Here is a 27451-nt window from a genome sequence, read left to right as displayed (position 1 = left end):
ATGTCAGTAATGTCTTCTTCAGCATCCTGGTACATCCAGATAGCAAGGTTTGGTTTGTATTCACATATAAGGGGAGCAGGTATACATTCACCAGAATCCCACAAGGGTACGGTGAATCACCTACTATTGTTTTCCAGGTAAAATCGGCTAACCTAGCTCAATGTGAGTCACCAGAAGGTAGCCAGATGCTCTTATATGTGGATGACATGCTATTGGCATTAAAAAGAAAAAAAAAAAAATTGGTAACAAAAGGGGTTATTTTTAAAGATGCCCTATATGTATGAACTGCCCAGTGACCTCCTAAGATATGTCACAGTATTGAGCCATGGCATAAGCTATGTCTCAACAGGAGGGATGGTAGAGGTCATATCTTACGTATTTATGATGTATGGCTTTACTAACTATTAAAATTTTTTGTTTAATCTGCATTACTTGTGCAAAAATAATTCCTAATGGAATCTGAGACCAGAGAGAGGACAATGTCCTCACCCTGAATACTTATTCCAACACATTTGTATGGATTTTATTGAACAAGTGTGAGGGGAAAAAGTACGGCCTTGTTATTATGGATCCTTTCAGCAGGTGGATTGAAGCTGTTCACCCTGGTGCATTAATGGCACCGAAGGCCCTTCTAAAGGAAATCATACCCAGATTTGGGGTTCCAGAAAATATATAGTAAACTAAGTAATGTTATTATTACCTAAAACATTGTCAATTGAGTTGGGAAACCGCTGTGCCTGTCATCCTCAGTCAGCCGGACTGGTTGGGAGACACAGTGGGATCTCGAAAAATAGGTTGACAAAGACCATGCAGGAAACATGAAAAATTGGTTGCACTGTCTCCTATTGGTTGTACTAAATATGTATGTCACACGGACATCGGTAGTGGTGACAGGCTTTGAAGTCATATGCGGGAGATCTTTTCTGTTACCTCAGCTAAAATCCTCTAAAAGGAAAGATGAGGAAGTTGATTGTACATTAGCAGAATATATGACTAAGATATTAACTCACAAAGAAGTTTCTACTCCTAGTTTTGTTCCAGGAAAACCCACTAACAAAACCTGAGATCGTGAAACCTGCAGACTGGGTCCTTGTGAAAGTGATAAAGAAGACACACCAGCACCATCCTAAGTGGGAAGGTCCTTACCAAGTCCTGTGGACACCTACTGCGGTCAAGATTCTTGGATCCATCTCTCACACTATAAACTTGTCAGACAGGTAGGGACAGAGTAGGATCTGACTTGCTTGTCAAAGTCCAGCTACAAAGGGAGGTTTTCCACAAGGGAAAGCTTGTCTCAAACTGGTGAAGTCTCCCATTCATCCCCCTACCCGGACAAGACGGTCAGATCTAGGATGTGTACATCAGGGTTAGTCACATGTATATTCTTTGTGACCACAGTGATGGGAGATTGGAGGGTAATAGACCCAGCAGGAGAGGAAAGTCCAGAGTGGTAGAATGGTATCAGATTTAGGACTTTAAATCCTACTTTTGAAATCGGGCAGGAGGCTACCATGTTAGAGGATTTCTGTCTGTTGTATAAATGATACAGAGATAGGGATCAAGCTGTGAAACTAGCAGAGTCTGATAAGTATGTTTGTGTTAATAGCAGAGGGGATGTATGTGTGTGACTGGAGTAAAGCAGCATGGACAATTGTAGCCCGAGACTATAGGTATAAGCCTTATGGCTACATAGATTTAAAGCCTGATTCTCCATTACACAAATAAGAATAATTGTAATCAGCTACTGAGAACTTTTTAAAAAACCCTAAGATGAGAGATCAAAGGTTATAGGAGCTGATATGTCAGGAACAGACCCAATAGGACATTTCTACATAGAAGTTCAGAATAATAGCATACATAGATCCAAGGAAGGTATGCCAGAGAGAATCCATAACAGAGTCCATAGGGTTCATAGTTAGATTGTCTAACCTAACTTATGAAGATAAACTAGCTCTAGAGAGAAGCTGTGAGGAGAAGAATGAAAGGTTAGAATGGATTAAATACACTGCAAAAAGGTTTAAAAAATTAAGTTATATAGTAAAACTTATGTCTGCTCAGAAAGGGAACGAAAATGTAAAACATTATCATTTTTATATCCTCCACTTGAGAAACCGGATATCCACCACAGGTGATTGCTAATCCTGGTAACTATACTTGTTTTAGTCTTCCAGGGCATGGGCACGACTTCGGAGAGCTCCAAGGCGATTCTTGTAGAGAATGGATCATTGTCTCCCACAGGGCCAAGTACTCAGCCGTATGGTCAGACCACACTACCCTGAGAGCGGATATATGGTGGTTATGCGGTGATAAAAGCATAAGAGCCAGACTACCACATGGTTCCCGAGGGGATTATGCGGTGGTCCAGCCAATCATGCCGTTCCACCTGTTGTCAACAGGGATATGGCCAAAGGTACGTAGTGGGAAGAGACAGAAACGTGAAGCTCTGCAAGGATCATTCCATTCTAGTATCTACAGAGATGACATTGGAGTTCCCAGGGGAGTGTCCGACGAGTACAAGGCTAGGAACCAGGTAGCAGCCGGGTGGGAATCCATAATTTGGTGGGTGATTATAAAAATGAATGTAGATTGGATAAACTACTTATACTAGAACCAGCAGAGATTTGTTAATTATACCCGAGATGCAGTTAAAGGGATAGCTGAGCAATTAGGACCAACTCCTCTCATGGCTTGGTAGAATAGGATGGCTTTAGACAAGTTAGTAGCAGAAACGGGAGTTGTATATAAAATGTTTGGAGGATTTTGTTGCACCCTTTATCCCTAATACAGATCCTGATGGGAGTATCTCCAAAGCTCTTGATGGACTGACTGCTCTGTCTAATGAATTAGCTGAGAACTCTGGATATGACGACATATTCCTGGACTGAAGGATGGTTTGGGAAATGGTCCGGATTATTCACTTCTGCGTTGACATCTCTTACCATCGTGGCCAGAGTGCTGATTGTTTGTGGATGCTGTGCTATTCTATGCATTAGAGGACTTGTTCAAAGACTGATTGACTCTGCTATAACAAAAACTATGTATCAAGGAATGGAGACCTTGGAATCCAACGAAAGAATGAAAAATTTGGACTTAATGATAAATATACTGAGCATATTACTCTCCCTCTAGATTATATGAAGATCTTCTGTGAAATCTGACAAAAAGAAATCTGTCCCCAATGTGTACAGATAGATGATTTTATTACAAGATGAGGGAATGTTATAATAATTGTAATAAAGTCCTTTCTTTTGTGTGCGTGGGTGTATGTGTATATATATATATATATATATATATATACCCATGCGTGTGTGTGTGTATACAGTGCCTACAAGTAGTATTCAACCCCCTGCAGATTTAGCAGGTTTGATAAGATGCAAATAAGTTAGAGCCTTCAAACTTCACACAAGAGCAGGATTTATTAACAGATGCATAAATCTTACAAACCAAAAAGTTATGTTGCTCAGTTAAATTTTAATCAATTTTAAACATAAAAGTGTGGGTCAATTATTATTCAACCCCTAGGTTTAATATTTTGTGGAATAACCCTTGTTTGCAATTACAGCTAATAATCGTCTTTTATAAGACCTGATCAGGCCGGCACAGGTCTCTGGAGTTATCTTGGCCCACTCCTCCATGCAGATCTTCTCCAAGTTATCTAGGTTCTTTGGGTGTCTCATGTGGACTTTAATCTTGAGCTCCTTCCACAAGTTTTCAATTGGGTTAAGGTCAGGAGACTGACTAGGCCACTCCAACACCTTGATTTTTTCCCTCTTGAACCAGGCCTTGGTTTTCTTGGCTATGTGCTTTGGGTCGTTGTCTTGTTGGAAGATGAAATGACGACCCATCTTAAGATCCTTGATGGAGGAGCGGAGGTTCTTGGCCAAAATCTCCAGGTAGGCCGTGCTATCCATCTTCCCATGGATGCGGACCAGATGGTCAGGCCCCTTGGCTGAGAAACAGCCCCACAGCATGATGCTGCCACCACCATGCTTGACTGTAGGGATGGTATTCTTGGGGTCGTATGCAGTGCCATCCAGTCTCCAAACGTCACGTGTGTGGTTGGCATCAAAGATCTCGATCTTGGCCTCATCAGACCAGAGAACCTTGAACCAGTCTGTCTCAGAGTCTTCCAAGTGATCATGAGCAAACTGTAGGCGAGCCTTGACATGACGCTTTGAAAGTAAAGGTACCTTACGGGCTCGTCTGGAACGGAGACCATTGCAGTGGAGTACGTTACTTATGGTATTGACTGAAACCAATGTCCCCACTGCCATGAGATCTTCCCGGAGCTCCTTCCTTGTTGTCCTTGGGTTAGCCTTGACTCTTCGGACAAGCCTGGCCTCGGCACGGGAGGAAACTTTCAAAGGCTGTCCAGGCCGTGGAAGGCTAACAGTAGTTCCATAAGCCTTCCACTTCCGGATGATGCTCCCAACAGTGGAGACAGGTAGGCCCAACTCCTTGGAAAGGGTTTTGTACCCTTTGCCAGCCTTGTGACCCTCCATGATCTTGTCTCTGATGGCCTTGGAATGCTCCTTTGTCTTTCCCATGTTGACCATGTATGAGTGCTGTTCACAAGTTTGGGGAAGGTCTTAAATAGTCAGAAAAGGCTGGAAAAAGAGATAATTAATCCAAACATGTGAAGCTCATTGTTCTTTGTGCCTGAAATACTTCTTAATACTTTAGGGGAACCAAACAGAATTCTGGTGGTTTGAGGGGTTGAATAATAAATGACCCTCTGAATAAACTTTTCACAATTTAAAAAAAAATTAAACAAAGAAATAACATTCTTTTTTGCTGCAGTGCATTTCACACTTCCAGGCTGATCTACAGTCCAAATGTCACAATGCCAAGTTAATTCCGAATGTGTAAACCTGCTAAATCTGCAGGGGGTTGAATACTACTTGTAGGCACTGTATGTGTATATATATGTATATATGTATCTATGCACATGACTGCATGTATGCCATTTATTTTTGCTTAAGACTTTGAAACTCTTTTCAGCTGATGTAATACATGCGTGTTACCTTTGAGTGTTACTTTTTGTGAACGTTAGCTGCTTTCCTTGCCTTGCGTGACTTCTCTGTTAACTGTAGATAAGAAGTTCTAACATGGTAAGCATATTCCATATACTCTTTTCTGCAAACGCAATGTGTTACAACACCCTTTCGACTCTGCTATTTAAACTCTTAAGAATATGTATTGAGTTAGACAGAGGACGGCCCACACCTGGTGTGGCTGTCATTCTCTCTCCATGCCGTCATGTTAAATAAAGATGCATCTTACTTATTCAGGTCTGGACGATTTCTAATTGGAAGACTGAAACTCCCTTGACAATTTACAATTCTTTTTTTTTTTTTACTTTGATGAAAATGTACCAATAGGAAAAATTTCCTATTGTTGCCGGGTGCCGAGCAGCAGATCTCGGCGGGGACACTGCGCCCATCATTTTCTTCCCAAAAGAAGACACCAACGGACAGGACCAGGATAAAACTGAGGTATCAGAGAGGCTTGGGGGACCCCATTTCTCTCTCCTCTGATGGGCTAGATCACATCAGAGGAGAGAGAAATTAAATGGGAGATCAGACTTTTTTTCTTTTTTTTTTTGTGGTCGCCGTTATGCCGTGAATAACAGTGATCACAATACTGGGGTCGATAAAAAGCGGCACTAAGGAATAAGTACCCTTAACTGCTGCCGTTAAAAGGCGTATCGGCGGTTGTTAAGGGGTTAAGATATATCGCAATCTACTAAGAAAGGGTTTAAAAACAATGTGTACTAGATTAGGTTTACCTCAAAGGGATTTAAGTTGAAATATGAAGATCCAGGCCGCGTCAGACGCTCAATTTGCTGCTTTGGGGTAAGCACAGAGTCTCGTTTTTCAATTTGTTTAACCTGTGCATGCAAAGAAAAAAAAAAAAAGAAAGCAAAAAATAAATGTACTGTACTTCACCTTAAAGAATTTGTCCACTTCTTGGACAAACCCTTCTCATACCCCCACGCTTTGCCCCGATAAGAAAAAAAAAAAAAAAGCTTATACTCTCCTCCTGTGTCAGCTCTCGCGGTCCCGGGGCTCTCGTGCGATTGTTATGACACATGAGCCAGGCGCCCAATCAGCACTGTCTCCGCCTTCGTACGAATCGAACATGAAGAGGAAGCCAGGGATCAGCTGCAGCCCGGATTTCCTTTTCACGTTCAATTCGACAGAAGGCGAAGACAGTCCCGCCAGTGCTGATTGGGCGCCTGGTTCATGTGACAACCACACAAGACCAGGGACCGCCCTGCCGACACCGCTGGAATGGTGCAGACACAAAAGGCGAGTATAAGCTTTTTTATTTTATTGGGGCCGAAAATTTAGATCAAGAAGGGGCTGTCCAAGTAGATGATAACCAGTTTAAGAGTCATCCGATCTTAAAAGGGAAACTGTCACAAGCGCTCCACCCGCACCCTCTAAAAACTGTTTATATAGTCATCCCTGCTTGCTGAAAGATCATGTGATCAATTTACTTAAAGGGGTATTCCCATCTCTAATATCCTATCCCAATATTCAGTAGGTATAATAATAATACTAGCAAATACCACCAATTAGAAACATAGTATAGCTTTTCTGATTTGTTATGTCTCTTTCCTCATGTGCAGGCTTTGCAGGACCTTAGATATCCATGGTTACAACTAGAGTTGAGCGAAACGGGTCGGTCAAATTCAAGTCGCCGACTCTCACTAAAGTCGGGTTTCGCCGAGCGAAACCCGACCATAGTGTGAGGTCGGCCATGCGGTCACCGACCCGAGCACCAAAGTCGGATTTCCTAGAATGCTTGCATGTGACTTTTTTCAGCCACTGAGCAAGGACGTACACTGTGGGCAACGAGATGACATGGAGGGAGGGAGAGAGGGAGGGAGAGAGAGAGAGACAGATAGAGAAAGAGACAGAGAGAGGAGAGAGAGAGAGAGACAGAGAGAGAGAAACGCACTTTAAAAAAGCGGACCTGCATGTAGGTGTGTTTACTGTCCTCCACTCCCTGCCGATTTTGCTTCCCCATTGACTTGCATTGGGTTTCGTGTTTCAGTCGGACCTTCGACTTTTCACGATAGTCGGACGATTTCGTTCGACTTGACTTTTGAGAAAGTCGGGTTTCATGAAACCCGACTCGACCCTAAAAAAGGCAAAGTCGTTCATCTCTAGTTACGACCACTAATATAGTGACAATTAGCTAGTTGCTGGTGGTCGTAAACATGGATACCCAAGGTTCCGCAATACCTGCACATGAGGAAAAACAAAGCAAATCAGAAAAACTATACTACATTTCTAGTCGTAGGCTTTTGCTAATATTGTCATTACATCTACTACATATTGGGACAGGATCTTTGAGATTGGAATACGCTTTTAAGCAATCTGTTGCTCAGAAGGCGGCGGGCCTGAGCAGAGAATAGAGCAAGGGAGGCAGAGGCTTGGGGAGAGCTTTGACACTACCACAGCACCTAAGTCTCATTTACTTATGAATTAAAATGGCAATTTTTCAGTCAAGGAAGCAACATCTCTATATATAAAAATGAATGTGTGTGTGTGTGTGTGTCACCAACCAATCATGAAGCATCTTTCATTTCACCAGATCTGGTTAAAAGAAGCTGAGCTGTGATTGGTTGCTATGACCAACAGTTTTCCCACTTGACAACACATCAACAGACACTGATATGGTGGGAGAAATATAGCATCCCTGGGAACATAAGCTCCCAGCCATTGTTTTCCCCCCTGAAAGGAGCAGAGAGCGCATGACAGAAATGAATCCCCCCTCCCGTGCCCATATACCAATCACTAGAGTTGAGCGACTTTGGTCGGATCGGGTTTTGTGAAACCCGACTGAAACAAAATTTGTTTCAGATGAAACTGGTCTGACTAGGGCAAAAAAAGTCGGAGTTTCGTCCGAAACCCGACCCCAATGCAAGTCAATGGGGAATAAAAGTATTGATGCTTATTTCTCTATGTACTATAATTCATATTAATTGTATGATTCACATGAAATGAACTAACAAAACAAGGTAATAATATATCTGCCATTCCATAATTCAGCATTATCCTGAATAAATTGTTGCATTATTGTTTTACCATAAAACTGTGTTCAGTGTGCCTAATTTGTATATTAGGCTAGTTTCACATTAGCGTTTTTTTGCGCAGCGCATCGTGCGAAAAAAAAACGCAAAGAAAAACGCAAAACAAACGCGCGTTTTTTTAACGTCATGCGCATGCTGATGCGTCAAAAAAACGCAGCGTTGCTTGCGTTTTGCATGCGTTTTTGCATGCGTCTGCGTTTTTTTATGCACATGCGTTTTTAGGTGTGACATTTTTTCCATTGTCTAGAGAACATTCTAGACTTGTTTCACTCAAAAACGCATGCGTAAAAAAACGCAACCGTGCGCAAGACCATGCGCACGCATGCGTTACCATAGACTTCAATGTGTTGTTTTTGCGCATTCCGTGCGCAAGCGTTTTTTTTGCCGAGACAGGGCGCACCAAAAAATCCAACATGTTGCGTCTGGCGCACCTGGCGCAAAAGACAAAAAAACGCATGCGCACGAAAACGCAAGTGTGCGCAAAAACATGCGCACGTCATGTTAAACATAGGTGCGCAGTGCGCACGATGCGCTGCGCACAAAAGCGCAAATGTGAAACCGGCCTTAGTGAGCGTTACGTAAGTAAGGGCGTACCCGCCCTGTCACTGACGTGGTAAAACAGCTTCTCTTAAAGGGATCCCCAGTATGGAAGTTAGGACCGTTCCACTCAGCGCTCTGGTTCTGACTCCAGTCTGACGGGATGATGTGGGATATTAGTGGTAGTTGTCCGGTGGCTCTGGCTGATGGGATGATGTGGGATATTAGGAGCAGTAGTCCAGTGGCTCTGGCTGATGGGACGATGTGGGATGTTATGGGCAGTAGTCCAGTAACTCTGGCTGACGGGATGATGTGGGATATTAGTGGTAGTTGTCCGGTGGCTCTGGCTGATGGGAAGATGTGGGATATTAGGGGTAGTAGTCCGGTGGCTCTGGCTGACAGGATTATGTGGGATATTATAGTGAATGTGGCTACGCGGAATGGGCGGCGGGGCTCTACACTCAGATATATATATATATAGCTGAAAGTGTGTGTGTGTGTGTGTGTGTGTGTGTGTGTGTGTGTGTGTGTGTCCGGGATAGGCATCGGCACCGTCTGGACCCCGAGAGCGTCCTAAGCTATGTTGTGAGGCAAAATTCACCAAACAATTTTGCCCCTATCTGCATACTGGGGGAAAAAGTGTGTGCGCGTCAAGCCCCCCCCCTCATTGTGATGTCACAATGCCCCTATTTGCATACTGGGGAAGCAGTGTGTGCGTATGAAGCCCCGCCCCTCATTATGATGTCACAATGGTTGCCATGGCGACGCTGATGTCATCAAAGGTTGCAAGCTCTGCCGCCGCTCATTATGATGTCATAATGGTTGACTATGGAATGGAGGATGTGTGATGAGTATATGGGCACCGGACTATGGGATGGAGGATATGTATGACAGGTATATGGGCACGGGACTATGGGATGGAGGATATGTATGACAGTTATATGGGCACGGGACTATGGGATGACGGATATGTATATGGGCACGGGACTATGGGATGGAGGATGTGTGACGGGTATATGGGCACAGGACTATGGGATGGAGGATGTGTGATGGGTATATGGGCACTCGACTATGGTATGGAGGATATGTATGATGGGTATATGGGCACAGGCCTATGGGATCGTGGATATGTATGATGGGTATATGGGCACGGGACTATATGATGGAGGATAATTATAATTTTCTATAACTAACCACAGTTAGTTATAATGGTTGACTATGGGATGACTATGGGATGGAGGATGTGTGATGGGTATATGGGCACTGGACTATTGGATGGAGGATATGTATGACGGGTATATGGGCACGGGACTATGGGATGGCGGATATGTATATGGGCACGGGACTATGGGATGGAGGATGTGTCATGGGTATATGGGCACAGGACTATGGGATGGCAAATATGTATGATGGGTATATGGGCATGGGACTATGGAATGGAGGATGTGTGATGGGTATATGGGCACTCGACTATGGGATGGAGGATATGTATGATGGGTATATGGGCACGGGCCTATGGGATCGTGGATATGTATGATGGGTACATGGGCACGGGTCTATGGGATGGAGGATAATTATAATTTGCTATAACTAACCACAGTTAGTTACTATGCCCGGGCAGCACCGGGCTCTTCAGCTAATATATATATATATATATATATATATATATATATATATATATGAGAATTGAGATCAAAAAGGACCGTGAAGAAGGCACATAGTGCTGAAACATGTAGTCCCTTTGCTGGAATGTTACCAATTGTTTGGAGTTCCTCATACATTTTTTATATGAACTAATGGATAAATAAAGAAGATTTTATAATTCTGGTGAACTTTCACTTTTTTTGCTGGATCTCAATTCTCTCATATTTCTATTTGTTGGGGCACACTCCCTGCCTGGATCCGTGCAGAATATAAGGTGAACACCGACGAGGAACTCCTTTATGGTGAGCTGGGGCTATATGTTCTTTACATGGTATATATATATATATATATATATATATATATATATATATATATATATATATATATATATATATATATATATATATATATATATATATATATATATTCACTATAGTTTGTTACAACTAACCGTAGTTACTATGCCCGGGCAGCGCCGGGTTCTTCAGCTAGTATAGAATAAGTAAAGGTATGGATGACGTTATCAATCAGAAGGCGACATGACAATATAAACAATTTTGGAGGAACTGGTTCATTCTGACAAATTCCCTTTAACTCCAAGGCTGGTTTGCATGTTAATGACCAAGCCAATTTTTACAATTCTGACCACTGTCCCTTTATGAGGTAATAACTCTGGAACGCTTCCATGGATCCCAGTGATTCTGATATTGTTTTCTCGTGACATATTGTACTTCATGACAGGGGTAAAATTACTATGATATGACTTGCGTTTTTTTGTGAAAAAAAACGAAAATTTGTTGAAAATTTCACAATTTTACAACTTTGGATTTTCATGCCCTTAATTCACAGAGATATATCACGCAAAATACTTAAAAAGTAACATTTCCCACATGTTTACTTTACATCACAATTTGGGAAACAACTTTTTTTTTAGCTAGGAAGTTATAAGGATTAACCCCTTAACGGCAGAGCCAGTTTGCAGCTTAATGACCGAGCCAGTTTGCAGCTTAATGACCAGGCCAATTTTTACAATTCTGACCACTGTCCCTTTATGAGGTTATAACTCTGGAACGTTATAATGGATCCCGCTGATTCTGAGCTTGTTTTTTCGTGACATATTGTACTTCATGTTAATGGTAAAATTTCTTTGATAAGTCTTGTGTTTATTTATGAAACAAACGGAAATATGGCGAACATTTTGAAAATTTTGCAATTTTCAAAATTAAAATTTTTATACTCTTAAATCAGAGAAATGTCACAAAAATTTCTTAATAAATAACATTTCACACATGTCTACTTTACATCACCACAATTTTGGAAGCAAAATTTTTTTTTTGTTAGGAAGTTATAAGGGTTAAAAGTTGACCAGCGATTTCTCATTTTTACAACAAAATTTACAAAACCATTTTTTTTTTTTTTTTAGGGACCACATCATATTTAAAGTCATTTTGAGGGGTGTACATGACAGAAAATACCCAAAAGTGGCACCATTCTAAAAACTAGACCCCTCAAGGTGCTCAAAACCACATTCAAGAAGTTTATTAACCCTTTAAGTGCTTCACAGGAACTAAAGCAATGTGGAAGGAAAAAATTAACATTTAACTTTTTTTTTGCAAAAAATTTACTTCAGAACCAAAAGAGAAAATCAACCACAAAACTTGTTGTACAAGTTCTCCTGAATACGCCGATACCCCATATGTGGGGGTAAACCACTTTTTCAGCACACGGCAGAGCTTGCAAGGGATGGAGCGCCTTTTGACTTTTTCAACGCATAATTGGCTGGAATTGAGATCGGATGCCATGTTGGTTGGAGAGCCCTTAATGTGCCTAAACAGTGGAAACCTCCAACAAGTGACCCCATTTTAGAAACTAGACCCCCCCAAGGAACTTATCTAGATGTGTGGTGAGCACTTTGAACCTTCAAGTGCTTCATAGAAGTTTATAATGTAGAGCCGTGAAAATAAGAAATCCATTTTTTTTCCACAAAAATGATCTTTTCGCCCCCAAATTTTTATTTTTACAAGGGTAACAGGAGAAATCATACCACCACAGTTATTGTGCGATTTGTCCTGAGTACGCTGATACCCCATATGTGGGGGGGAACCACTGTCTGGGCGCATGGGAGAGCTCGGAAGGGAAGGAGTGCCATTTTGGAATGCAGACTTTGATGGAATGGTCTGCGGGCGTCATGATGCGTTTGCAGAGCCCCTGATGGGCCTAAACAGTGGAAACCCCCCACAAGTGACACCATTTTAGAAACTAGACCCCCTAAGGAACTTATATAGATGTGTGGTGAGCACTCTGAACCCCCAAGTGCTTCACAGAAGTTTATAACGTAGAGCCGTAAACATTAAAAAAAAAACATTTTTTCCACAAAAATGATTTTTCGCCCCCAATTTTTTTTTACTTTCCCAAGGATAACAGAAGAAATTGGACCCCAAGAGTTATCGTTCAATTTGCCCTGAGTACGTGGATACCCCATATATGCAGGTAAACCACTGTTTGGGCACATGGCAAAGCTCAGAAGTGAAGGAGCGCCAGATTTTACCGTTATGGCTTGCAGGTGCCATGATCCACTGGGAGAGTCCCTGAGGTGCCAGAACAGCAGAACCCCCCATAATTGACCCCATTATACGAACTACACTTCTCAATGAATTCATCTAGGGGTGCAGTGATCATATTGACACCATGGGTGTGTCACAGAATTTTATACCATTGGGCAGCCATGTGGAGAGACTTGGAGGAACGGAGCGCTATTTGCCTATTCAAGTGAACGGATCTGTGCACGTCAGTGTGTTTCCATGGACCGTGTGTCCGTGGGCAAAACACGCTGAGATGTCCGTTTTTTAATGTCAGTACAGGCCAAAAAACATCCAGCACACATGCATACACATAAGCAGGGCTGTGGAGTCGGAGTCGTGGAGTCGGAGCTCATTTTGGTGGAGTCGGAATAAAATGGACCGACTCCGAAAACACATAATAAATTGGGTACAGTAGTTCAATGCAGAATGTGCTGAATATTTTTTCATATGAATTTGGGAAAGTTATGAAATGTCCTATAAATGACTGTTCTATTCCTGATCTAAGGCTACATTCACACACAGCGTTTTTCCTGCGTTTTTTTGAGTATACGTTTTTCAGTTGCAAAAGCAGATCAGCTCTTTAAAAAACGGCATCACCTGAAAGGTTTTTGAGCTCATAATGTTTTCAATAGCAAAAGCAGATTAGAAATCTGCTCTATCCATTTATCCATATCATATCTGTACCAAAAAGAATGAAAGCCGGATAGCACACAGACTAACACTCCTTTTTTTTTTTTTTAGCACCAGTCAGGTACACCTCATAGCTGCCCAAAAGGACGCCCAAGACAGGCATTGCTCGTCTTCAGTAACACATCAACATCAATTGATAGTTGGAATAAATAGACTGCATTCATCACCACATCTTCTTAAGGTGCAGGCTTTATTTTCAAGTGTAGGGGTGTGCAGTATGAGGTTCTGCAGCAGCTGAGGTGTGCAGTATGACATTCTGCAGAACAGTATGAGGTTCTGCCCCCCCCAGGTTTGAAACTGGCTACGCCCATAGTGTGAATGTAGCCTGAGGATCTAGGCTTTATCTTAGCCGAGATAAGTCATAGAGAGAGAGTGTGTGTGTGTGTGTGTGTGTGTGTGTGTGTGTGTGTACACACACACACACACACAGTGTATATATATCTTCTCAAAGCGTTTTCTTTATTTTCATGACTATGAAAATTGTAGATTCACTCTGAAGGCATCAAAACTATGAATTAACACATGTGGAATTATATAATTAACAAAAAAGTGTGAAACAACTGAAAATACTGTATGTCTTATATTCTAGGTTCTTCAATGTAGCCACCTTTTGCTTTGATTTCTGCTTTGCACACTCTTGGCATTCTCTTGATGAGCTTCAAGAGGTAGTCACCGGAAATGGTTTTCACTTCACAGGTGTGCCCTGTCAGGTTTAATAAGTGGGATTTCTTGCCTTATAAATGAGGTTGGGACCATCAGTTGTGTTGTGCAGAAGTCTGGTGGATACACAGGTGATAGTCTTACTGAATAGACTGCTAGAATTTGTATTATGGCAAGAAGAAAGCAGCTGAGTAAAGAAAAACAAGGGGCCATCATTACTTTAAGAAATGAAGGTCAATCAGTCCGAAAAATTGGGAAAACTTTGAAAGTGTCCCCAAGTGCAGTGACAAAAAACATCAAGCCTACAAAGAAACTGGCTCACATGAGGACCGCCCCAGGAAAGGAAGACCAAGAGTCACCTCTGCTGCGGAGGATATGTTCATCCGAGTCACCAGCCTCAGAAATCGCAGGTTAACAGCAGCTCAGATTAGAGACCAGGTCAATGCCACACAGAGTTCTAGCAGCAGACATCTTTACAACAACTGTTAAGAGGAGACTTTGTGCAGCAGGCCTTCATGGTAAAATAGCTGCTAGGAAACCACTGCTAAGGACAGGCAACAAGCAGAAGAGACTTGTTTGGGCTAAAGAACACAAGGAATGGACATTAGACCAGTGGAAATCTGTGCTTTGGTCTGAGGAGTCCAAATTTGAGATCTTTGGTTCCAACCACCATGTCTTTGTGCGACGCAGAAAAGGTGAACGGATGGACTCTACATGCCTGGTTCCCACCGTGAAGCATGGAGGAGGAGGTGAGATGGTGTGGGGGTGCTTTGCTGGTGACACTGTGGGGGATTTATTCAAAATTGAAGGCATACTGAACCAGCATGGCTAGCACAGCATCTTGCAGCGGCATGCTATTCCATCCGGTTTGTGTTTAGTTGGACCATCATTTATTTTTCAACAGGACAATGACCTCAAATACACCTCCAGGCTGTGTAAGGGCTATTTGACCAAGAAGGTGAGTGATGGGATGCTACGCCAGATGACCTGGCCTCCACAGACACCAGACCTGAACCCAATCAAGATGGTTTGGGGTGAGCTGGACCGCAGAGTGAAGGCAAAAGGGTCAACAAGTGCTAAGCATCTCTGGGAACTCCTTCAAGACTGTTGGAAGACCATTTCCGGTGACTACCTCTTGAAGCTCATCAAGAGAATGCCAAGAGTGTGCAAAGCAGTAATCAAAGCAAAAGGTGGCTACTTTGAAGAACCTAGAATATAAGACATATTTTCAGTTGTTTCACACTTTTTTGTTAATTATATAATTCCACATGTGTTAACTAATTGTTTTGATGCCTTCAGAGTGAATCTACAATTTTCATAGTCATGAAAATAAAGAAAACTATTTGAATGAGAAGGTGTGTCCAAACTTTGGTCTGTACCGTATGTATGTAATATTATACAGTGTATTACATATTTACAATTTATTAGTTTGTGTTCTAAAGTTGTATTCGAATAAATAGATATTATGTTCTAACTAAATATCTTGATTATTGGATCATAGAAATTATTAAATGTCTGATGTTCACATTGTACTACAATAAATTTTTCACTTAAATATAAGCAATATATGTGGGAGTCGGGGTCGTGGAGTTGGAGTCGGAGTAAGGGAAATTGAGGAGTCGGAGGTTTGGCTTACCGACTCCACAGCCCTGCACATAAGACACATGTATGTCATCCAAGTGACATGCATCGGCGCCGGGGAAGAAGCATTACAGTAAGAGCTGTTCATCGGCGCCAGATGCCGAACACGGCTCATCATTCTCCCCTGCTTGTGCCGATCGTCAACAGACCAGGGGAGAATGATGAGAGCCGTGTTCAGCAGGGCTGTGGAGTCGGTAAGCCACAGTTGCGACTCCGACTCCTGGATTTTATCAAGCTCCGGCTCCGGCTCCGACTCCTTCATAAATGGCCAATTCATAACAAATTTACTGTTGTAAAATATTAAACATCGTGCTTATTCAGTTTCTCACCATCATATAAGTAATCAGACCACTTAGAGCAAAAACTACATTTATTAGAATACAATTAGAATATAGCAAATAACTTTTATAAACTTTTCTAAACTGTAAGTAAATATGTAATAAACACTTATGCAGTTAATAAGAAGAAATCTATAAATTTGTCCTCAGAAAAAGTATTGCCTCTGTCAGATCCTCCTTCATGGATGCCCTCAAATCTGATCTAATTATTTTGAGAGCAGAGAACAACCTCTCTACACTAACTTGTGTTGGTGGCAAAGCAGTAACCACTCGGGCAACATCTCTGACAATGTCAGGATACAGAGGAATCGCTTGTTGCACTGATATTTTTGATGATCGGTCAAATTTCTCAATTTCTTTTAGTGCACATGAAAAATTCTGCTGAAATGTACTGGCTGTGTTCCTTGATGGGGATGACTCTTCTTCTATGCGGGAACGCTTTGCACGGTCCTTGTGATCCAAATATTTTTCGAAATTAAATTCTTCATCAGTTGATGATGAGGGTGAAGATGTGTGCAGGAAGACCAAATTCTTCTTGTTCCTCCTGACTGTTCTGCAACCCTTTCATCCTTACTGCTATTTCAAACAGAGCTTCTTTTCCTTTACTTAGCTGTTGATCATTTAGAAGAATCCGATGCATTGGCTCTACATAAACAGCTGCCAAAAGAATGTTATTTTGTAATAGTAGCTCCTCTCTCCGTTTCATTGATGTAGCAATGCCACTTGCAATTAACCCTCCTCTTTGGGACAGGCGAAACATCAGGTTCTTCCACTCCTTTAAGAAAATACCTGGAGTTAAGTCCTCTGCTTGTAATTTTTTAGTCACTGTAAATGGGTGCTCTAGCAATTTTTCCAGCTCAGTCACCTGATTCCACTGACTTTCATTTAGCGTCAGTTGAGGGTTAGCCATGTCTACAAGAAAGGTTTTCAGTTCAACCAAGCGCTGAATCATTAAGTACTGCCCCATCGTGTGGCTTGATCAATAATTGCCCCTTTTCCAGCACGTCTCTTCAAAATTGAGTCAACTTTAGGGGTTCTGGCAACAGTAGCCAATTTTCTCACCTTGCCAATCAGTGCAGCAGCATGTCCTTCTTGCAGACTGTCTCTTATAGCCAGCTGTAGCGTATGCACAACACAGCGCATGTGATGAATGAAAGAACATATTGACACAGTTTCAACAAGATCATCTAAGCTATCATGTTGCTGTTCATCTGAAGCAAATTCAGTTTGCTCCTCAGTTACAATACTGTGTTCCTCTATTTCAAACATTTCTGTGTCTGTGGACCCAGAATGTTCTTCTAGCTGCTGGTCACCATCATTACTCTCATTCATTAGCTTAATAGTACTTATCATATTTGAAGCATTGTCAGTTACGACAGAAAGAACTTGCTCTTTTTTAAGTTCATAGTCTTGCAGAACCTTTTCCACCAAGAACTGGAGAAACGCACTGGTGTGATGAGCTTTGGTGTCTTTTACTGCCAATGTCTTGGTAACTATTTCATTTTTGTCACAAACAAATCGGACATTGATGGCAAAATAGTTCACTCTGTGACGTGTGCAGGCATCCATTTTAAGAAACAGAAAGCGTCCCTTGAGAGTTTTTTTAAGTTCTTCCTTTTGTTTAAAAGCTTCTTCGATTACTAATTTTCTAATACTCTCTCTCTCTCCAGAGAAACACCAAGCTTGCGGGCCATTTCCCCATTCAGACACAAAAGCTGGTTGTGAAAATAATTAAATAGGCACACTATCCTTTACAACAAGCTCTATGATCTGTTTTTTAAATGTATCTACTGTCATTGTCATAGTAACTTTGTCACTGACAAAATATCTTGCAACTGATGGCTGCAAAGTTCTCTGCTCCTTTGTTTGGCTGGAAGAGCTGGGCACTGGTTCATTGGTTTGGATGCAGTCTTTCTCATCCACTGCTTTCAGTACTTCTGGATGAAAGCGCTGTAAATGTCTCTTTAGATTAGAAGCTCTGGTAGGAGCATTTTTATCTTTGCCTGAATATGCACTCATCTTGGCTTCACAGCATTTGTTTTCGTCTGGATCATTTGTCATACACTGACAGACATAATGTTTTCTATCTTGAGTGATGGTAAAATGTTCAAATACAGCTGATTTAATGTGATGCTTCTTTGACATTCTCAGGTTTTTAATTCTGCATTCACAATCCAAATGACAATTGTTTTTCCTAAAAACAATTGTACAAAATTATTGCCAGGTCGTACAACTGATATAGTGGTCAGTAATACTGTTATTATTCCTCATGTACTCACAGTTAACTGATGCAAAGTTTGTTGAAAGGATAATACTTCTTACAGTCTTCCTCTTCTGAGTAGCAGGCAGCTGTGAGATGCTTGGAAGACGCACACCTAGTATGATCTAATCTAGAGGAGGAGCTTTACTACTAAGAATTTGCAACACATTTTCACTTTCAGTTTCATACATTGTAAGTAGGGGGGTTGGGGCAGCATGAGGTTAACCAAGTATAAGATTAGATAAGGGCAGTGGAGAACAGTGACACACAAGAAGTAAGAAATGTCTATCTCCAGCAGAACTGCTTATCACTGTTGTTCATAGTTTGATAGAACATATATATTTGAGTAACATTTATAAAATTCATATGAAAGTTCAATTATGAAATATTAATACACTTTTTTTTTTAAAGCTGGAGTCGGAGTCGGTACATTTCTACCGACTCCAACCAAAACTAACTCCGACTCCACGACTCCGACTCCACAGCCCAGGTGTTCAGCACCCGGCGCCGGGGAACAGCGCTAACTTTAACACTTCTTCCCTGGTGTCCATCCTTGTGGTACTGATGCAGCACACGCATGCCACACGTGTGCCGCAAGTATTACACACAAGGATATCCTCCTAACAGAAATATCAGGAAGTGTGAAAGAGGCCTTATAGCGGGTTTTTATGTTTGGCTGCTGTCACACACTCAAAGACACTTTTTATTGCAAAAAATAGTTTTTGCATCACCACATTTTGAAAGCTATAATTTTTCCATATTTTGGCCCACAGAGTCAGGTGATGGCTTGTTTTTGCAGGATGAGTTGACGTTTTTATTGGTACCATTTTCGGGCACATGAAATTTTTTGATCGCTTTCTATTCCGATTTTTGGGAGGCTGAAAGAACGAAAAAACACAGCAATTCATGAATTTCTTTGGGGGGGTGGCCGTTTATACTGTTCGGCGTGTGGTAAAATTGATAAAGCAATTTTATTCTTAGGGTCAGTACGATTACAGCGATACCTCATTTATATTTTTTTATGTTTTGCCGCTTTTATACAATAAGAACTTTTATATAAAAAAATAATTATTTTTGCATCGCTTTATTCTGGGAGCTACAACTTATTTTTCCAGTGATGATGCGGTGTGAGGGTTTGTTTTGTGTGGGACAAGATGACGTTTTCAGCGGTACCATGTTTGTTTATATTCGTCTTTTTGATCGACGGTATGAAAAAGCATTTGTTTTTTGCATTGTTTTTTATTATGGCGTTCACTAAAGGAGTTAATTAGTGGGACAGTTTTATAGGTCGGGTATCTACGGACAAGGCGATACCAAATATGTGTACTTTTATGGTTTAGAATATTTTTACATTCAAATGTTTATTTAATGATAATAAAAAAAATCAATTTATTCTATTTAAAAAAAAATATTTTTACAATTACATTTTTTTTTAACTTTATTCTATCTTTTACACTTTGTCCCACTATAGGACACTCATTTTTTGTAATGACGACATTGGGTTACCATGACAGCGATCGGTACCCCACGTCACGCTGCAGGGTCTCCGCTTCAAAGGCAGAGGGACTGTCAGCCCACTTGCCTGCTCCCGGAATGCTGCGATCGTGTTCGATCGCAGTATTCCGGGGGTTAAAGTTCCGGGAGCGGTCTGTGACCACTCCTGGCACTTAGTGTCGGGAGTCAGCTGTGAGAATCAGCAGACACCCTACCGCACACCACCCGTGTGTGCAGCCGATCGCGGAGACGTACTATTCCGTCCATGGTCAAATTAGCTCAGGGCACATGGACGGAATAGTATGTCTGATGTCAGAAAGGGGTTAAAGTAGTTATCTCATCGGAAAAGGCATTTTCTTTACAGACACCATATAAGGGTTCCCCTTGTGACTTCAACCTATGTCCCAAAGTATGGAACTACTCAAATAAATGAGAAACCCATTTAAGTACATAAACTTTAATCAACAAATAATATTTTATGTACCGTATATACTCTTGTATAAGCCGAAATTTTCAGCCCATTTTTTGGGGCTGAAAGTCCCCCCCCCACCTCTCTCAGCTTATATGCTAGTCATATACCGGGGGGTGGGCGGGGGGTCAGAGACCGTACTCACCGCTCCTGGCACTTCTCTGCAGCCCCTGCGTCTCCCTCTGCCGTCTGCTTCCTACATTCAGCGGTCACGTGGTAACGCTCATTAAACTCATGAATATGCGCATATTTAATGAGCGGTACCATGTGACCAGCTGAATGCAGGAAGCACACGGCAGAGGGAGAAGCAGGGGCTGCAGCTGCAGAGAAGACCTTGCGGCTAGGAGGGGCGAGTATGACATGGGCAGAGTGATATTCACCTGTCCCCGTTCCAAGCCGTGCACCGCTGTGTCTCCAGGTCCTCCTGTTGTGACGGCAGAGGGCACGATGACGTAGTCAGTGCGCGCCCTCTGCTGTCAATGCAGAGATCCGGGAGACACAGCGGTTCACAGCTTGGAACGGGGACAGGTGAATATCGCCACTGCCAGGGGGGCTGAGGACACCGGCACCTAGCCCCTAGCGACGGAGAGGTGAGTATGTCATTTTTTTTTTTTTTTATTGCAGCAGCAGCAAATAACGGGTATTTATGGAGCATCTTATGGGGCAGCATTAACCCTTGTGGAGCAGCATATGGGGGGTATTTATGGGGCAGCATTAACCCTTGTGGAGCAGCATATGGGTAGTATTTATGGGGCAGCATTAACCCTTGTGGAGCAGCATATGGGGGTATTTATGGGGCAGCATTAACCCTTGTGGAGCAGCATATGGGGGTATTTATGGGGCAGCATTAACCCTTGTGCAGCAGCATATGGGGAGTATTTATGGAGAATCTTCTTGGGCCAGCATTAACCCTTGTGCAGCAGCATATGGGGGGGTTTTATCTATGGAGCATCTTCTTGGACCACCATTTAACCCTAGACTTATACGCGAGTCAACAAGTTTTCCCAGTTTCTTTGTGGCAAAATTAGGTAGGGGGTCGGCTTATACATGAATATATACGGTAACTGTTTTTAGCATGTCTTTTTTTTTTTATCACCATCACCTGCAGAAACTAAGTTTACCTGCAGCTATAGTGGTGAACAGCACATAAATCCTGAGTAGCCAATCTACTGTAACAGCGGCTACAAAGAGGAAGCAAAGCTATGCTCTCTTTGATGTCGCTCACTTCTAAACTATGGGGCAGTGCAGAGAGCAGTTAGGCTATTTGCGCACGTTGCGGATTTGCTTGTGTAAAATTCCGTGTGGCTTCTGCCACTCTTGGCAGACAATGCAGATGAAAATCCGCAGTTTTTATGTAGATTTTCATGCATTTTTGTAAATCCATAGAGCTAAATAAAGATATATTAAAAAAAAAATTGTGATGTGATTTCCTTGTTCAACCTCTTCAGCCAGATACCCTCATTAATATTAAATACACACACACACACACAACTATGTAGGAACATTAACATAATTAACCTACATATGCTGCAACTAAAAAGCAACTGTCAGAAATCTGCGTGAAATGCAATACTTATTTTTCTAAAAATTAAAATTGCGTGAGCTCCTGCATAATTTTAATAACCAGCATAGGGAAAGCCAATGGCTGAGGGCAGATGTTAATATTCTGGGAAGGAGCCAATAGCAATAAAGGTTCCCATTCCCAGGCTATTAATATCAGCTCACAGCTGTTTGCTTAGCCTTTACTGGCTAGTTTACATGGGAACCCTAGAAAAAAATTTTTTTTACATTGGGTCCCCCTATAAAATCGAACCCGCAAAGGCTAGGCAGACAGCTGTGGGCTGATATTAATAGCCTGGGAAGGGGCCATGGATATTGGCACCCCCCCAGGATAAAAACCATCAGCTCTCAGCCATCCCAGAAATAGCGCATTTTATAGATGCACCAATTCTGGCACTAAGGCTATGTGCACACGTAGATTTAGGTCCTGTGGATTTTTCCGCGCGGATTTGGAAAGATCCACAGGTAAATTCTCAGGTCAAAAGACCTGCGGTTTAGCCCTGCGGCTTCACACCTCTACAATGGAGAAGGTGTGAAGCCGCAGTGGAATCTGCACAGAGAAATGACATGCTGCGGATCTGAACCCGTGGAAAATCCGCAGCATGTGCACAGCATTGAAAACAATGGTACTGTACAATGCACCTAAATCTGCTGCGGACCCGCAGAGCCCGAAACGCTGCGCATCCGCAGCAGAATCCGCACCGTGTGCACATAGCCTCTCTCTTCCCACTTGTCCTGTAGCGGTGGCAAGTGGGGTAATATTATTGTGATTGATGTCACCTTTGTATTGTCAGGTGACATCAAGCCCACGACTTCGTAATGAAGAGGCATCAATAAGACACCTATCCATTACTAATCCTATAGTTATATGGTAAATAAACAGACACACAGAAAAAGTCCTTTATTTGAAATAATCACATAGACTTCTTTATTGAATCTTAATTAACCATACTTACTGAACGCCTAATTCCACCAAAGCCCTCAATCTCCTGCAACAAAAATAAAATAATCCAACATAAAACTTCCTGTCCAAGGTAGTCCATTTACCGAGTGTCCCACGACAATCTCAAGTGCATTACAGTCATTTCGGGAGATGTGACTGTTCTACCCGGCCTCCGGTGATACACTGCAGGAGAGATTACCGCCCGTCAGTGTATCACTGAAAGTTCACCGCAGTTCGTACTCTCACGGCACCTCACGCAGTGATGCCGTAAGTGAGCACCAGAGCTGATCAGTTGATGTACTCCAGTGAACTCTCACAGCGGCACAGTGATACACTGGGGGAGTGATCACCTCCTGTCAATGTATCGCCAGAGGCCGGGTAGAGGAGTCACATCTCCTGATGTGACTGTTCTACACGTGAGTTCGCCGTGGGACACTTGTTATTAAATGGACTACGGCGGAAAGGTGAGTATATGTTTGTTTATTATTTTTGTTGCAGGAGGCGAAGGAGATTAGGTATTTGGTGAGTATGTATATTGCATGTAATTATGTGTTTTTATTTTTTTTACAATTGAACACAGATGCCGGATGTTGGGACTACTCTCCCATCATCGGCTCATGCTGTCACTGTTATGTGTGACAGCAGACATAGCCGGATGGGGGTAGTAGTCCCATCAGACGAAGCCTGGGTACACACAGACACCCGCAGACAGACACGCACATATTCTCCACTCACACACTTCCTTCTTCTGACATCATTTCCTTTCTGCAGCGTTTTTGGCACGCAAATCTTTTTATACCTGCGGTTTGGCTGCAGATTTGACTGACTCAATGTAAGTCAATAGGTGCAGTAACGCTGCAGATCCGCAAAAACAATTGACATGCTGCAAAATAAAAATAAAACGCTGCGAATCAGGACAGAATTTTCAGCAGCATGTGCACAATTCTGGATTCCCATTGAGTAACATTGCTTGAGCACTCCTTTGCGGATTTGGTGCAATTCCAAGCAGAAAAACAGTGCGGATCCGCAACAAATCTGCAACGTGTGCGCATAGTCTTATAGTCACTACTGTGCTATTCATTCCCCCTGTACTGAGAGACACAGAGAATGTGTGTGAAGGGCAGGCTGTCAAAGTGCAGAAGAATGAATAGTGCAGTGCACTTATGTAGTGATTGGTGCCGTTACAGCTCCCTGCACTGCCCCATGACTGGAAGAGAGTGCTATAGGGAGAACAAAACTTCATTTTCGCCCTATTTCCAGTAAGGCAGCCAAGCACGATTGACACGAATCTGCAGGTAGAAAGAGTTGTTTTTTTTTTTTGTTTGTTTGTTTTTTTAGGTGGCATCAGGTTCACTTGTAATTTCTCAAATGTAATCCCTTACCACTTTAGATTCTGTCCGCCATTTGTGAATAAGAACATTTTCTTCCAACTAAAGATCAAAAGCCAATCCAAACTGGTAGTTTTGGGCAGCTAAGGGTTTGCAAATATTGTTTTCAGCCTACACAATCTTCCATGAGCTTAACTGGCCTGTTTAATTCAGAAACCCTTCTATATACCCCAATAGGATACATGGATGTCACAGAGGGAGGAAGAGATGGAAGGATTATCCAGCATAAACAAGCCAACAAAAAAAAAAAAACCACTTGCTTTTCTTGCCACATAATAGATTTCAGATGAAGGCATGAATACAATAACTGAGGTATTTCGGATCAATTATGTTCAATAGTCATAGCACAGAACAGGTGATAAGTCTGGTACAGGTGTTGTGATATGATTTATTTATTATTGTAATTGTGTCTGTCAGAAATCTTATGTGGATATTTCAATAAAATAAAGTAAGAATTTTTTTATCATATCGTTGGTGCTGGATATTTCCTTCTTTTCAAGCACCAGCCATGAAACTACTTGGCTGGTGAGTGAAATGGACTTTGTTTTACGCTATACATTTACCTAATCTGACAGTAGTATAAGGTAAAGACAGACCCTGATGCCAGCGATGTGTCACTGGGCTGCTTGCTCTGGTTTTGATTATCTCCTGCTGATAAATCAGTTATCAATAGAGGACTGTAAACCTGCTACCACATAGTCCTCCATATTCATGAGCTAAGCATCCCCCCTGTCCCGACTGATTGACAGCTTTCTGCCTATGCACAGTGTACATAAAACCATTTCAGCATTATTTGGATATCTTGTAAGTTTTAAAAGTGAGTCTGTCCACACAGAATAACTGTTTAACTGGTCAAATCAAGTACAGGCGCTTGATGCACCATTGGTACGGCCAAACATTTCAGTTTATCTAACCACTTACTTGTTTCCTCCATCTCCACTCCTCACATTTTCTTTGACAGCGCTGGCTTTAAGGAGCCAGAGAAGAGTGGAGATAGATGGAAAACACAGCTGGGAAGGTGTATATAAATGTTTCGCCAAGCCAAAAGGTGCACCAAGCAATTGCACTTGGTTTTAAACAGACATTATGTGCGGACAGGCTCTCTTTAAAAGGGTGGTCCACTATTAAAGACAACGAAATGTCCTGCCATGATAAAATAATAAAGCCCATACGCTCCTGTGCTGGCTCCATTCCAGCGGTGTCGGCAATCGCTCTCCCTGGGGCTGTGATGCGGTGTTGTGACACCGGTGCCACATCAGCGCTGACGTCACTGTCTTCACCTTCGGACAAACTGAACATAAAGTCAGAGAGCAGCTGCAGCCTGAACTTACTCTTCATGTTCAGTTTGTCCAAAGGCAGCGACAGTGATGTCACAACACCGCATCACAGCCCCGGGGAGAACGAGTGCCAACATGGCACCAGACAACCCCTTTAAGACATGTGTCGTTCATGTTGGGAATGCGTGCAGGATATGCATGGAGTAGGCTCAGGAACTAAGTCTCCAAACACTGTTGGTGCTGGCTGTGATTTCAGCTAGATACAACGGCGGCAGTTAACATCTTAAATGCTGTCATTTCAAGGTTTAACAGGGACATGTTTTGTCATAATGTTCCCCCCCTCCACTTCTAGCAGCATAACTAAGGGATGTCGGAGGTCTACTGCAATAGTAATGGGACTGCCCTGCTTGTGGAGGTTCCTATGAAGTGCTGCAATCAGGTGACAGCGTGTGGGAACTTCATCCTTCCAGATGGGAAGGTGTCTCTACCTGAGGCCAACACCTCATCTTCACTTCTCATCCTGGTGTAAACCATTGGAACAAAGGGGATTCCAGTGGTGGCATTAAATACAAGGTCCCTACCCTCTGGAACATTCTGAATTAGTGGACCACCCATTTGTCTCAGCTAATCCCTCTTTAGGAATCTGGCACCACACGGCCACAATCATTAATAAATGAGTGGCCCGACATTGGGGACAAGTATTCTCCAAACAAAAATGCATGGAATCGAGACAAAATAGAGGACCGTACACTCTGGAACTGGGCTTCAAAATTAGAGTCGCTGCCACACGGCGGGAACGTGCTGCCCGCCATTATTTCTGCCCACAATTTACAATACCATTCTCGTGTGCGGTAAACGGAGTTTCCCTCTAAAGACTCTTAAAAGGGTTTTCATTAAAAGGTGATGGCCTACTCCTAAGCTATATCATCACTTTATAGGTGGTCCATCTTATGGGCCCCCTCCGATGAGAAGAATAAAGGGGCCAGATCAGGACGCCCCCCCACACGGGGTGCCCACAGAGCAGGCATACACCTGTAGAACCAGGCAGGGCCAGCTCACGGTGTAACACTCGGACAATGGCCGTGCAGGAACCATGGGAACCCCTGAAAGAAGATCGAGCGTCCTACCAACACGACCGTTACGTCACCTCGGTATAAAACGTTGAAAACGCGTCATCCTCCGCTGCAGACGGTCCATCAGCCGCCATTTTACTGCCGAGCATGAACTCTCGCGTGATCACAGCCGCCTGGAAATGTTTCATGTGAGTGCGGGCAATACGTGCGCTGGGCAGAACCTTCACTTCCGGGTCGCTGCCTCGCTGGTGTTTCCAATATGACGTCTCCGTACAAGGCGGGTGATGAGCACAGGCAATGACCCAGCGCGCTTTCTTCCCAACCAGCAGATGGCGCTGTGACATAATGAGAGCAACACATGGAGTAAAGCTCCCAGAAGCCTGTGCGCCTCATAGCAGCGTAGTCACAGTGTACTGTCCACGGCATGAGAAAACGCTTACCCAGGGACAGTCGTACATGTGTAGGGTTAAGCTGTTATAATAATAATAAATTTTATTATTATTATAACTCAGCCTAACCCTACACACGTATGACTGTCCACGTGGCAATTTTGCCGCGAAAAATAAGCATCCCATGCATTCCTATGGGATTCCGCAATGCTGTGCTAATGCGGTTTTTACCGCGGCGGAATCGCTTCGCAGTAAAAAAACGCAGCATGCTCATTAATTTTGCGGAATCGCGGCGATCCTGCACCCATAGGATTGCATTGTTCTGCTTACTTTCCGCATGTGGCTGTGCACACCATGCGAAAAGTAAGCAAAACATTTGCGGATGGTACCCACGGTCTGGAG

The 27451-nt window shown here is 42.6% G+C and overlaps 1 protein-coding gene across 2 annotated transcripts in view; it reads right to left on the bottom strand.

The window, feature by feature from the left end:
- The window catches only part of DNAJC8 (DnaJ heat shock protein family (Hsp40) member C8), a 312788-nt gene extending 285765 nt beyond the window's left edge, over positions 1-27023 (bottom strand). The window contains exons 1-3 of one of the 2 annotated variants that reach the window (XM_073564528.1): positions 26735-26765; positions 5789-5890; positions 3325-5087 (exon numbers count right to left, since the gene is read on the bottom strand). In XM_073564528.1, the coding sequence (XP_073420629.1) occupies positions 3525-4556 (1032 nt within the window). In that variant the 5' untranslated portion in view covers positions 4557-5087; positions 5789-5890; positions 26735-26765 and the 3' untranslated portion in view covers positions 3325-3524. Of the gene's footprint in view, positions 1-3324; positions 5088-5788; positions 5891-26734 lie in introns of those variants that run through there. The other variant, XM_073564532.1, reaches the window with a different exon arrangement.
- Positions 27024-27451: the final 428 nt, after the last annotated feature.

The sequence above is a fragment of the Dendrobates tinctorius genome, unplaced genomic scaffold (assembly GCF_039654945.1).
Source record: "Dendrobates tinctorius isolate UK_male_01 unplaced genomic scaffold, ASM3965494v1 ptg000015l, whole genome shotgun sequence".
Taxonomy (NCBI): Eukaryota; Metazoa; Chordata; class Amphibia; order Anura; family Dendrobatidae; genus Dendrobates; species Dendrobates tinctorius.
The sequence above is the reverse complement of the archived record's forward strand: the minus strand, read 5'-3'. Positions and strand labels throughout refer to the sequence as shown.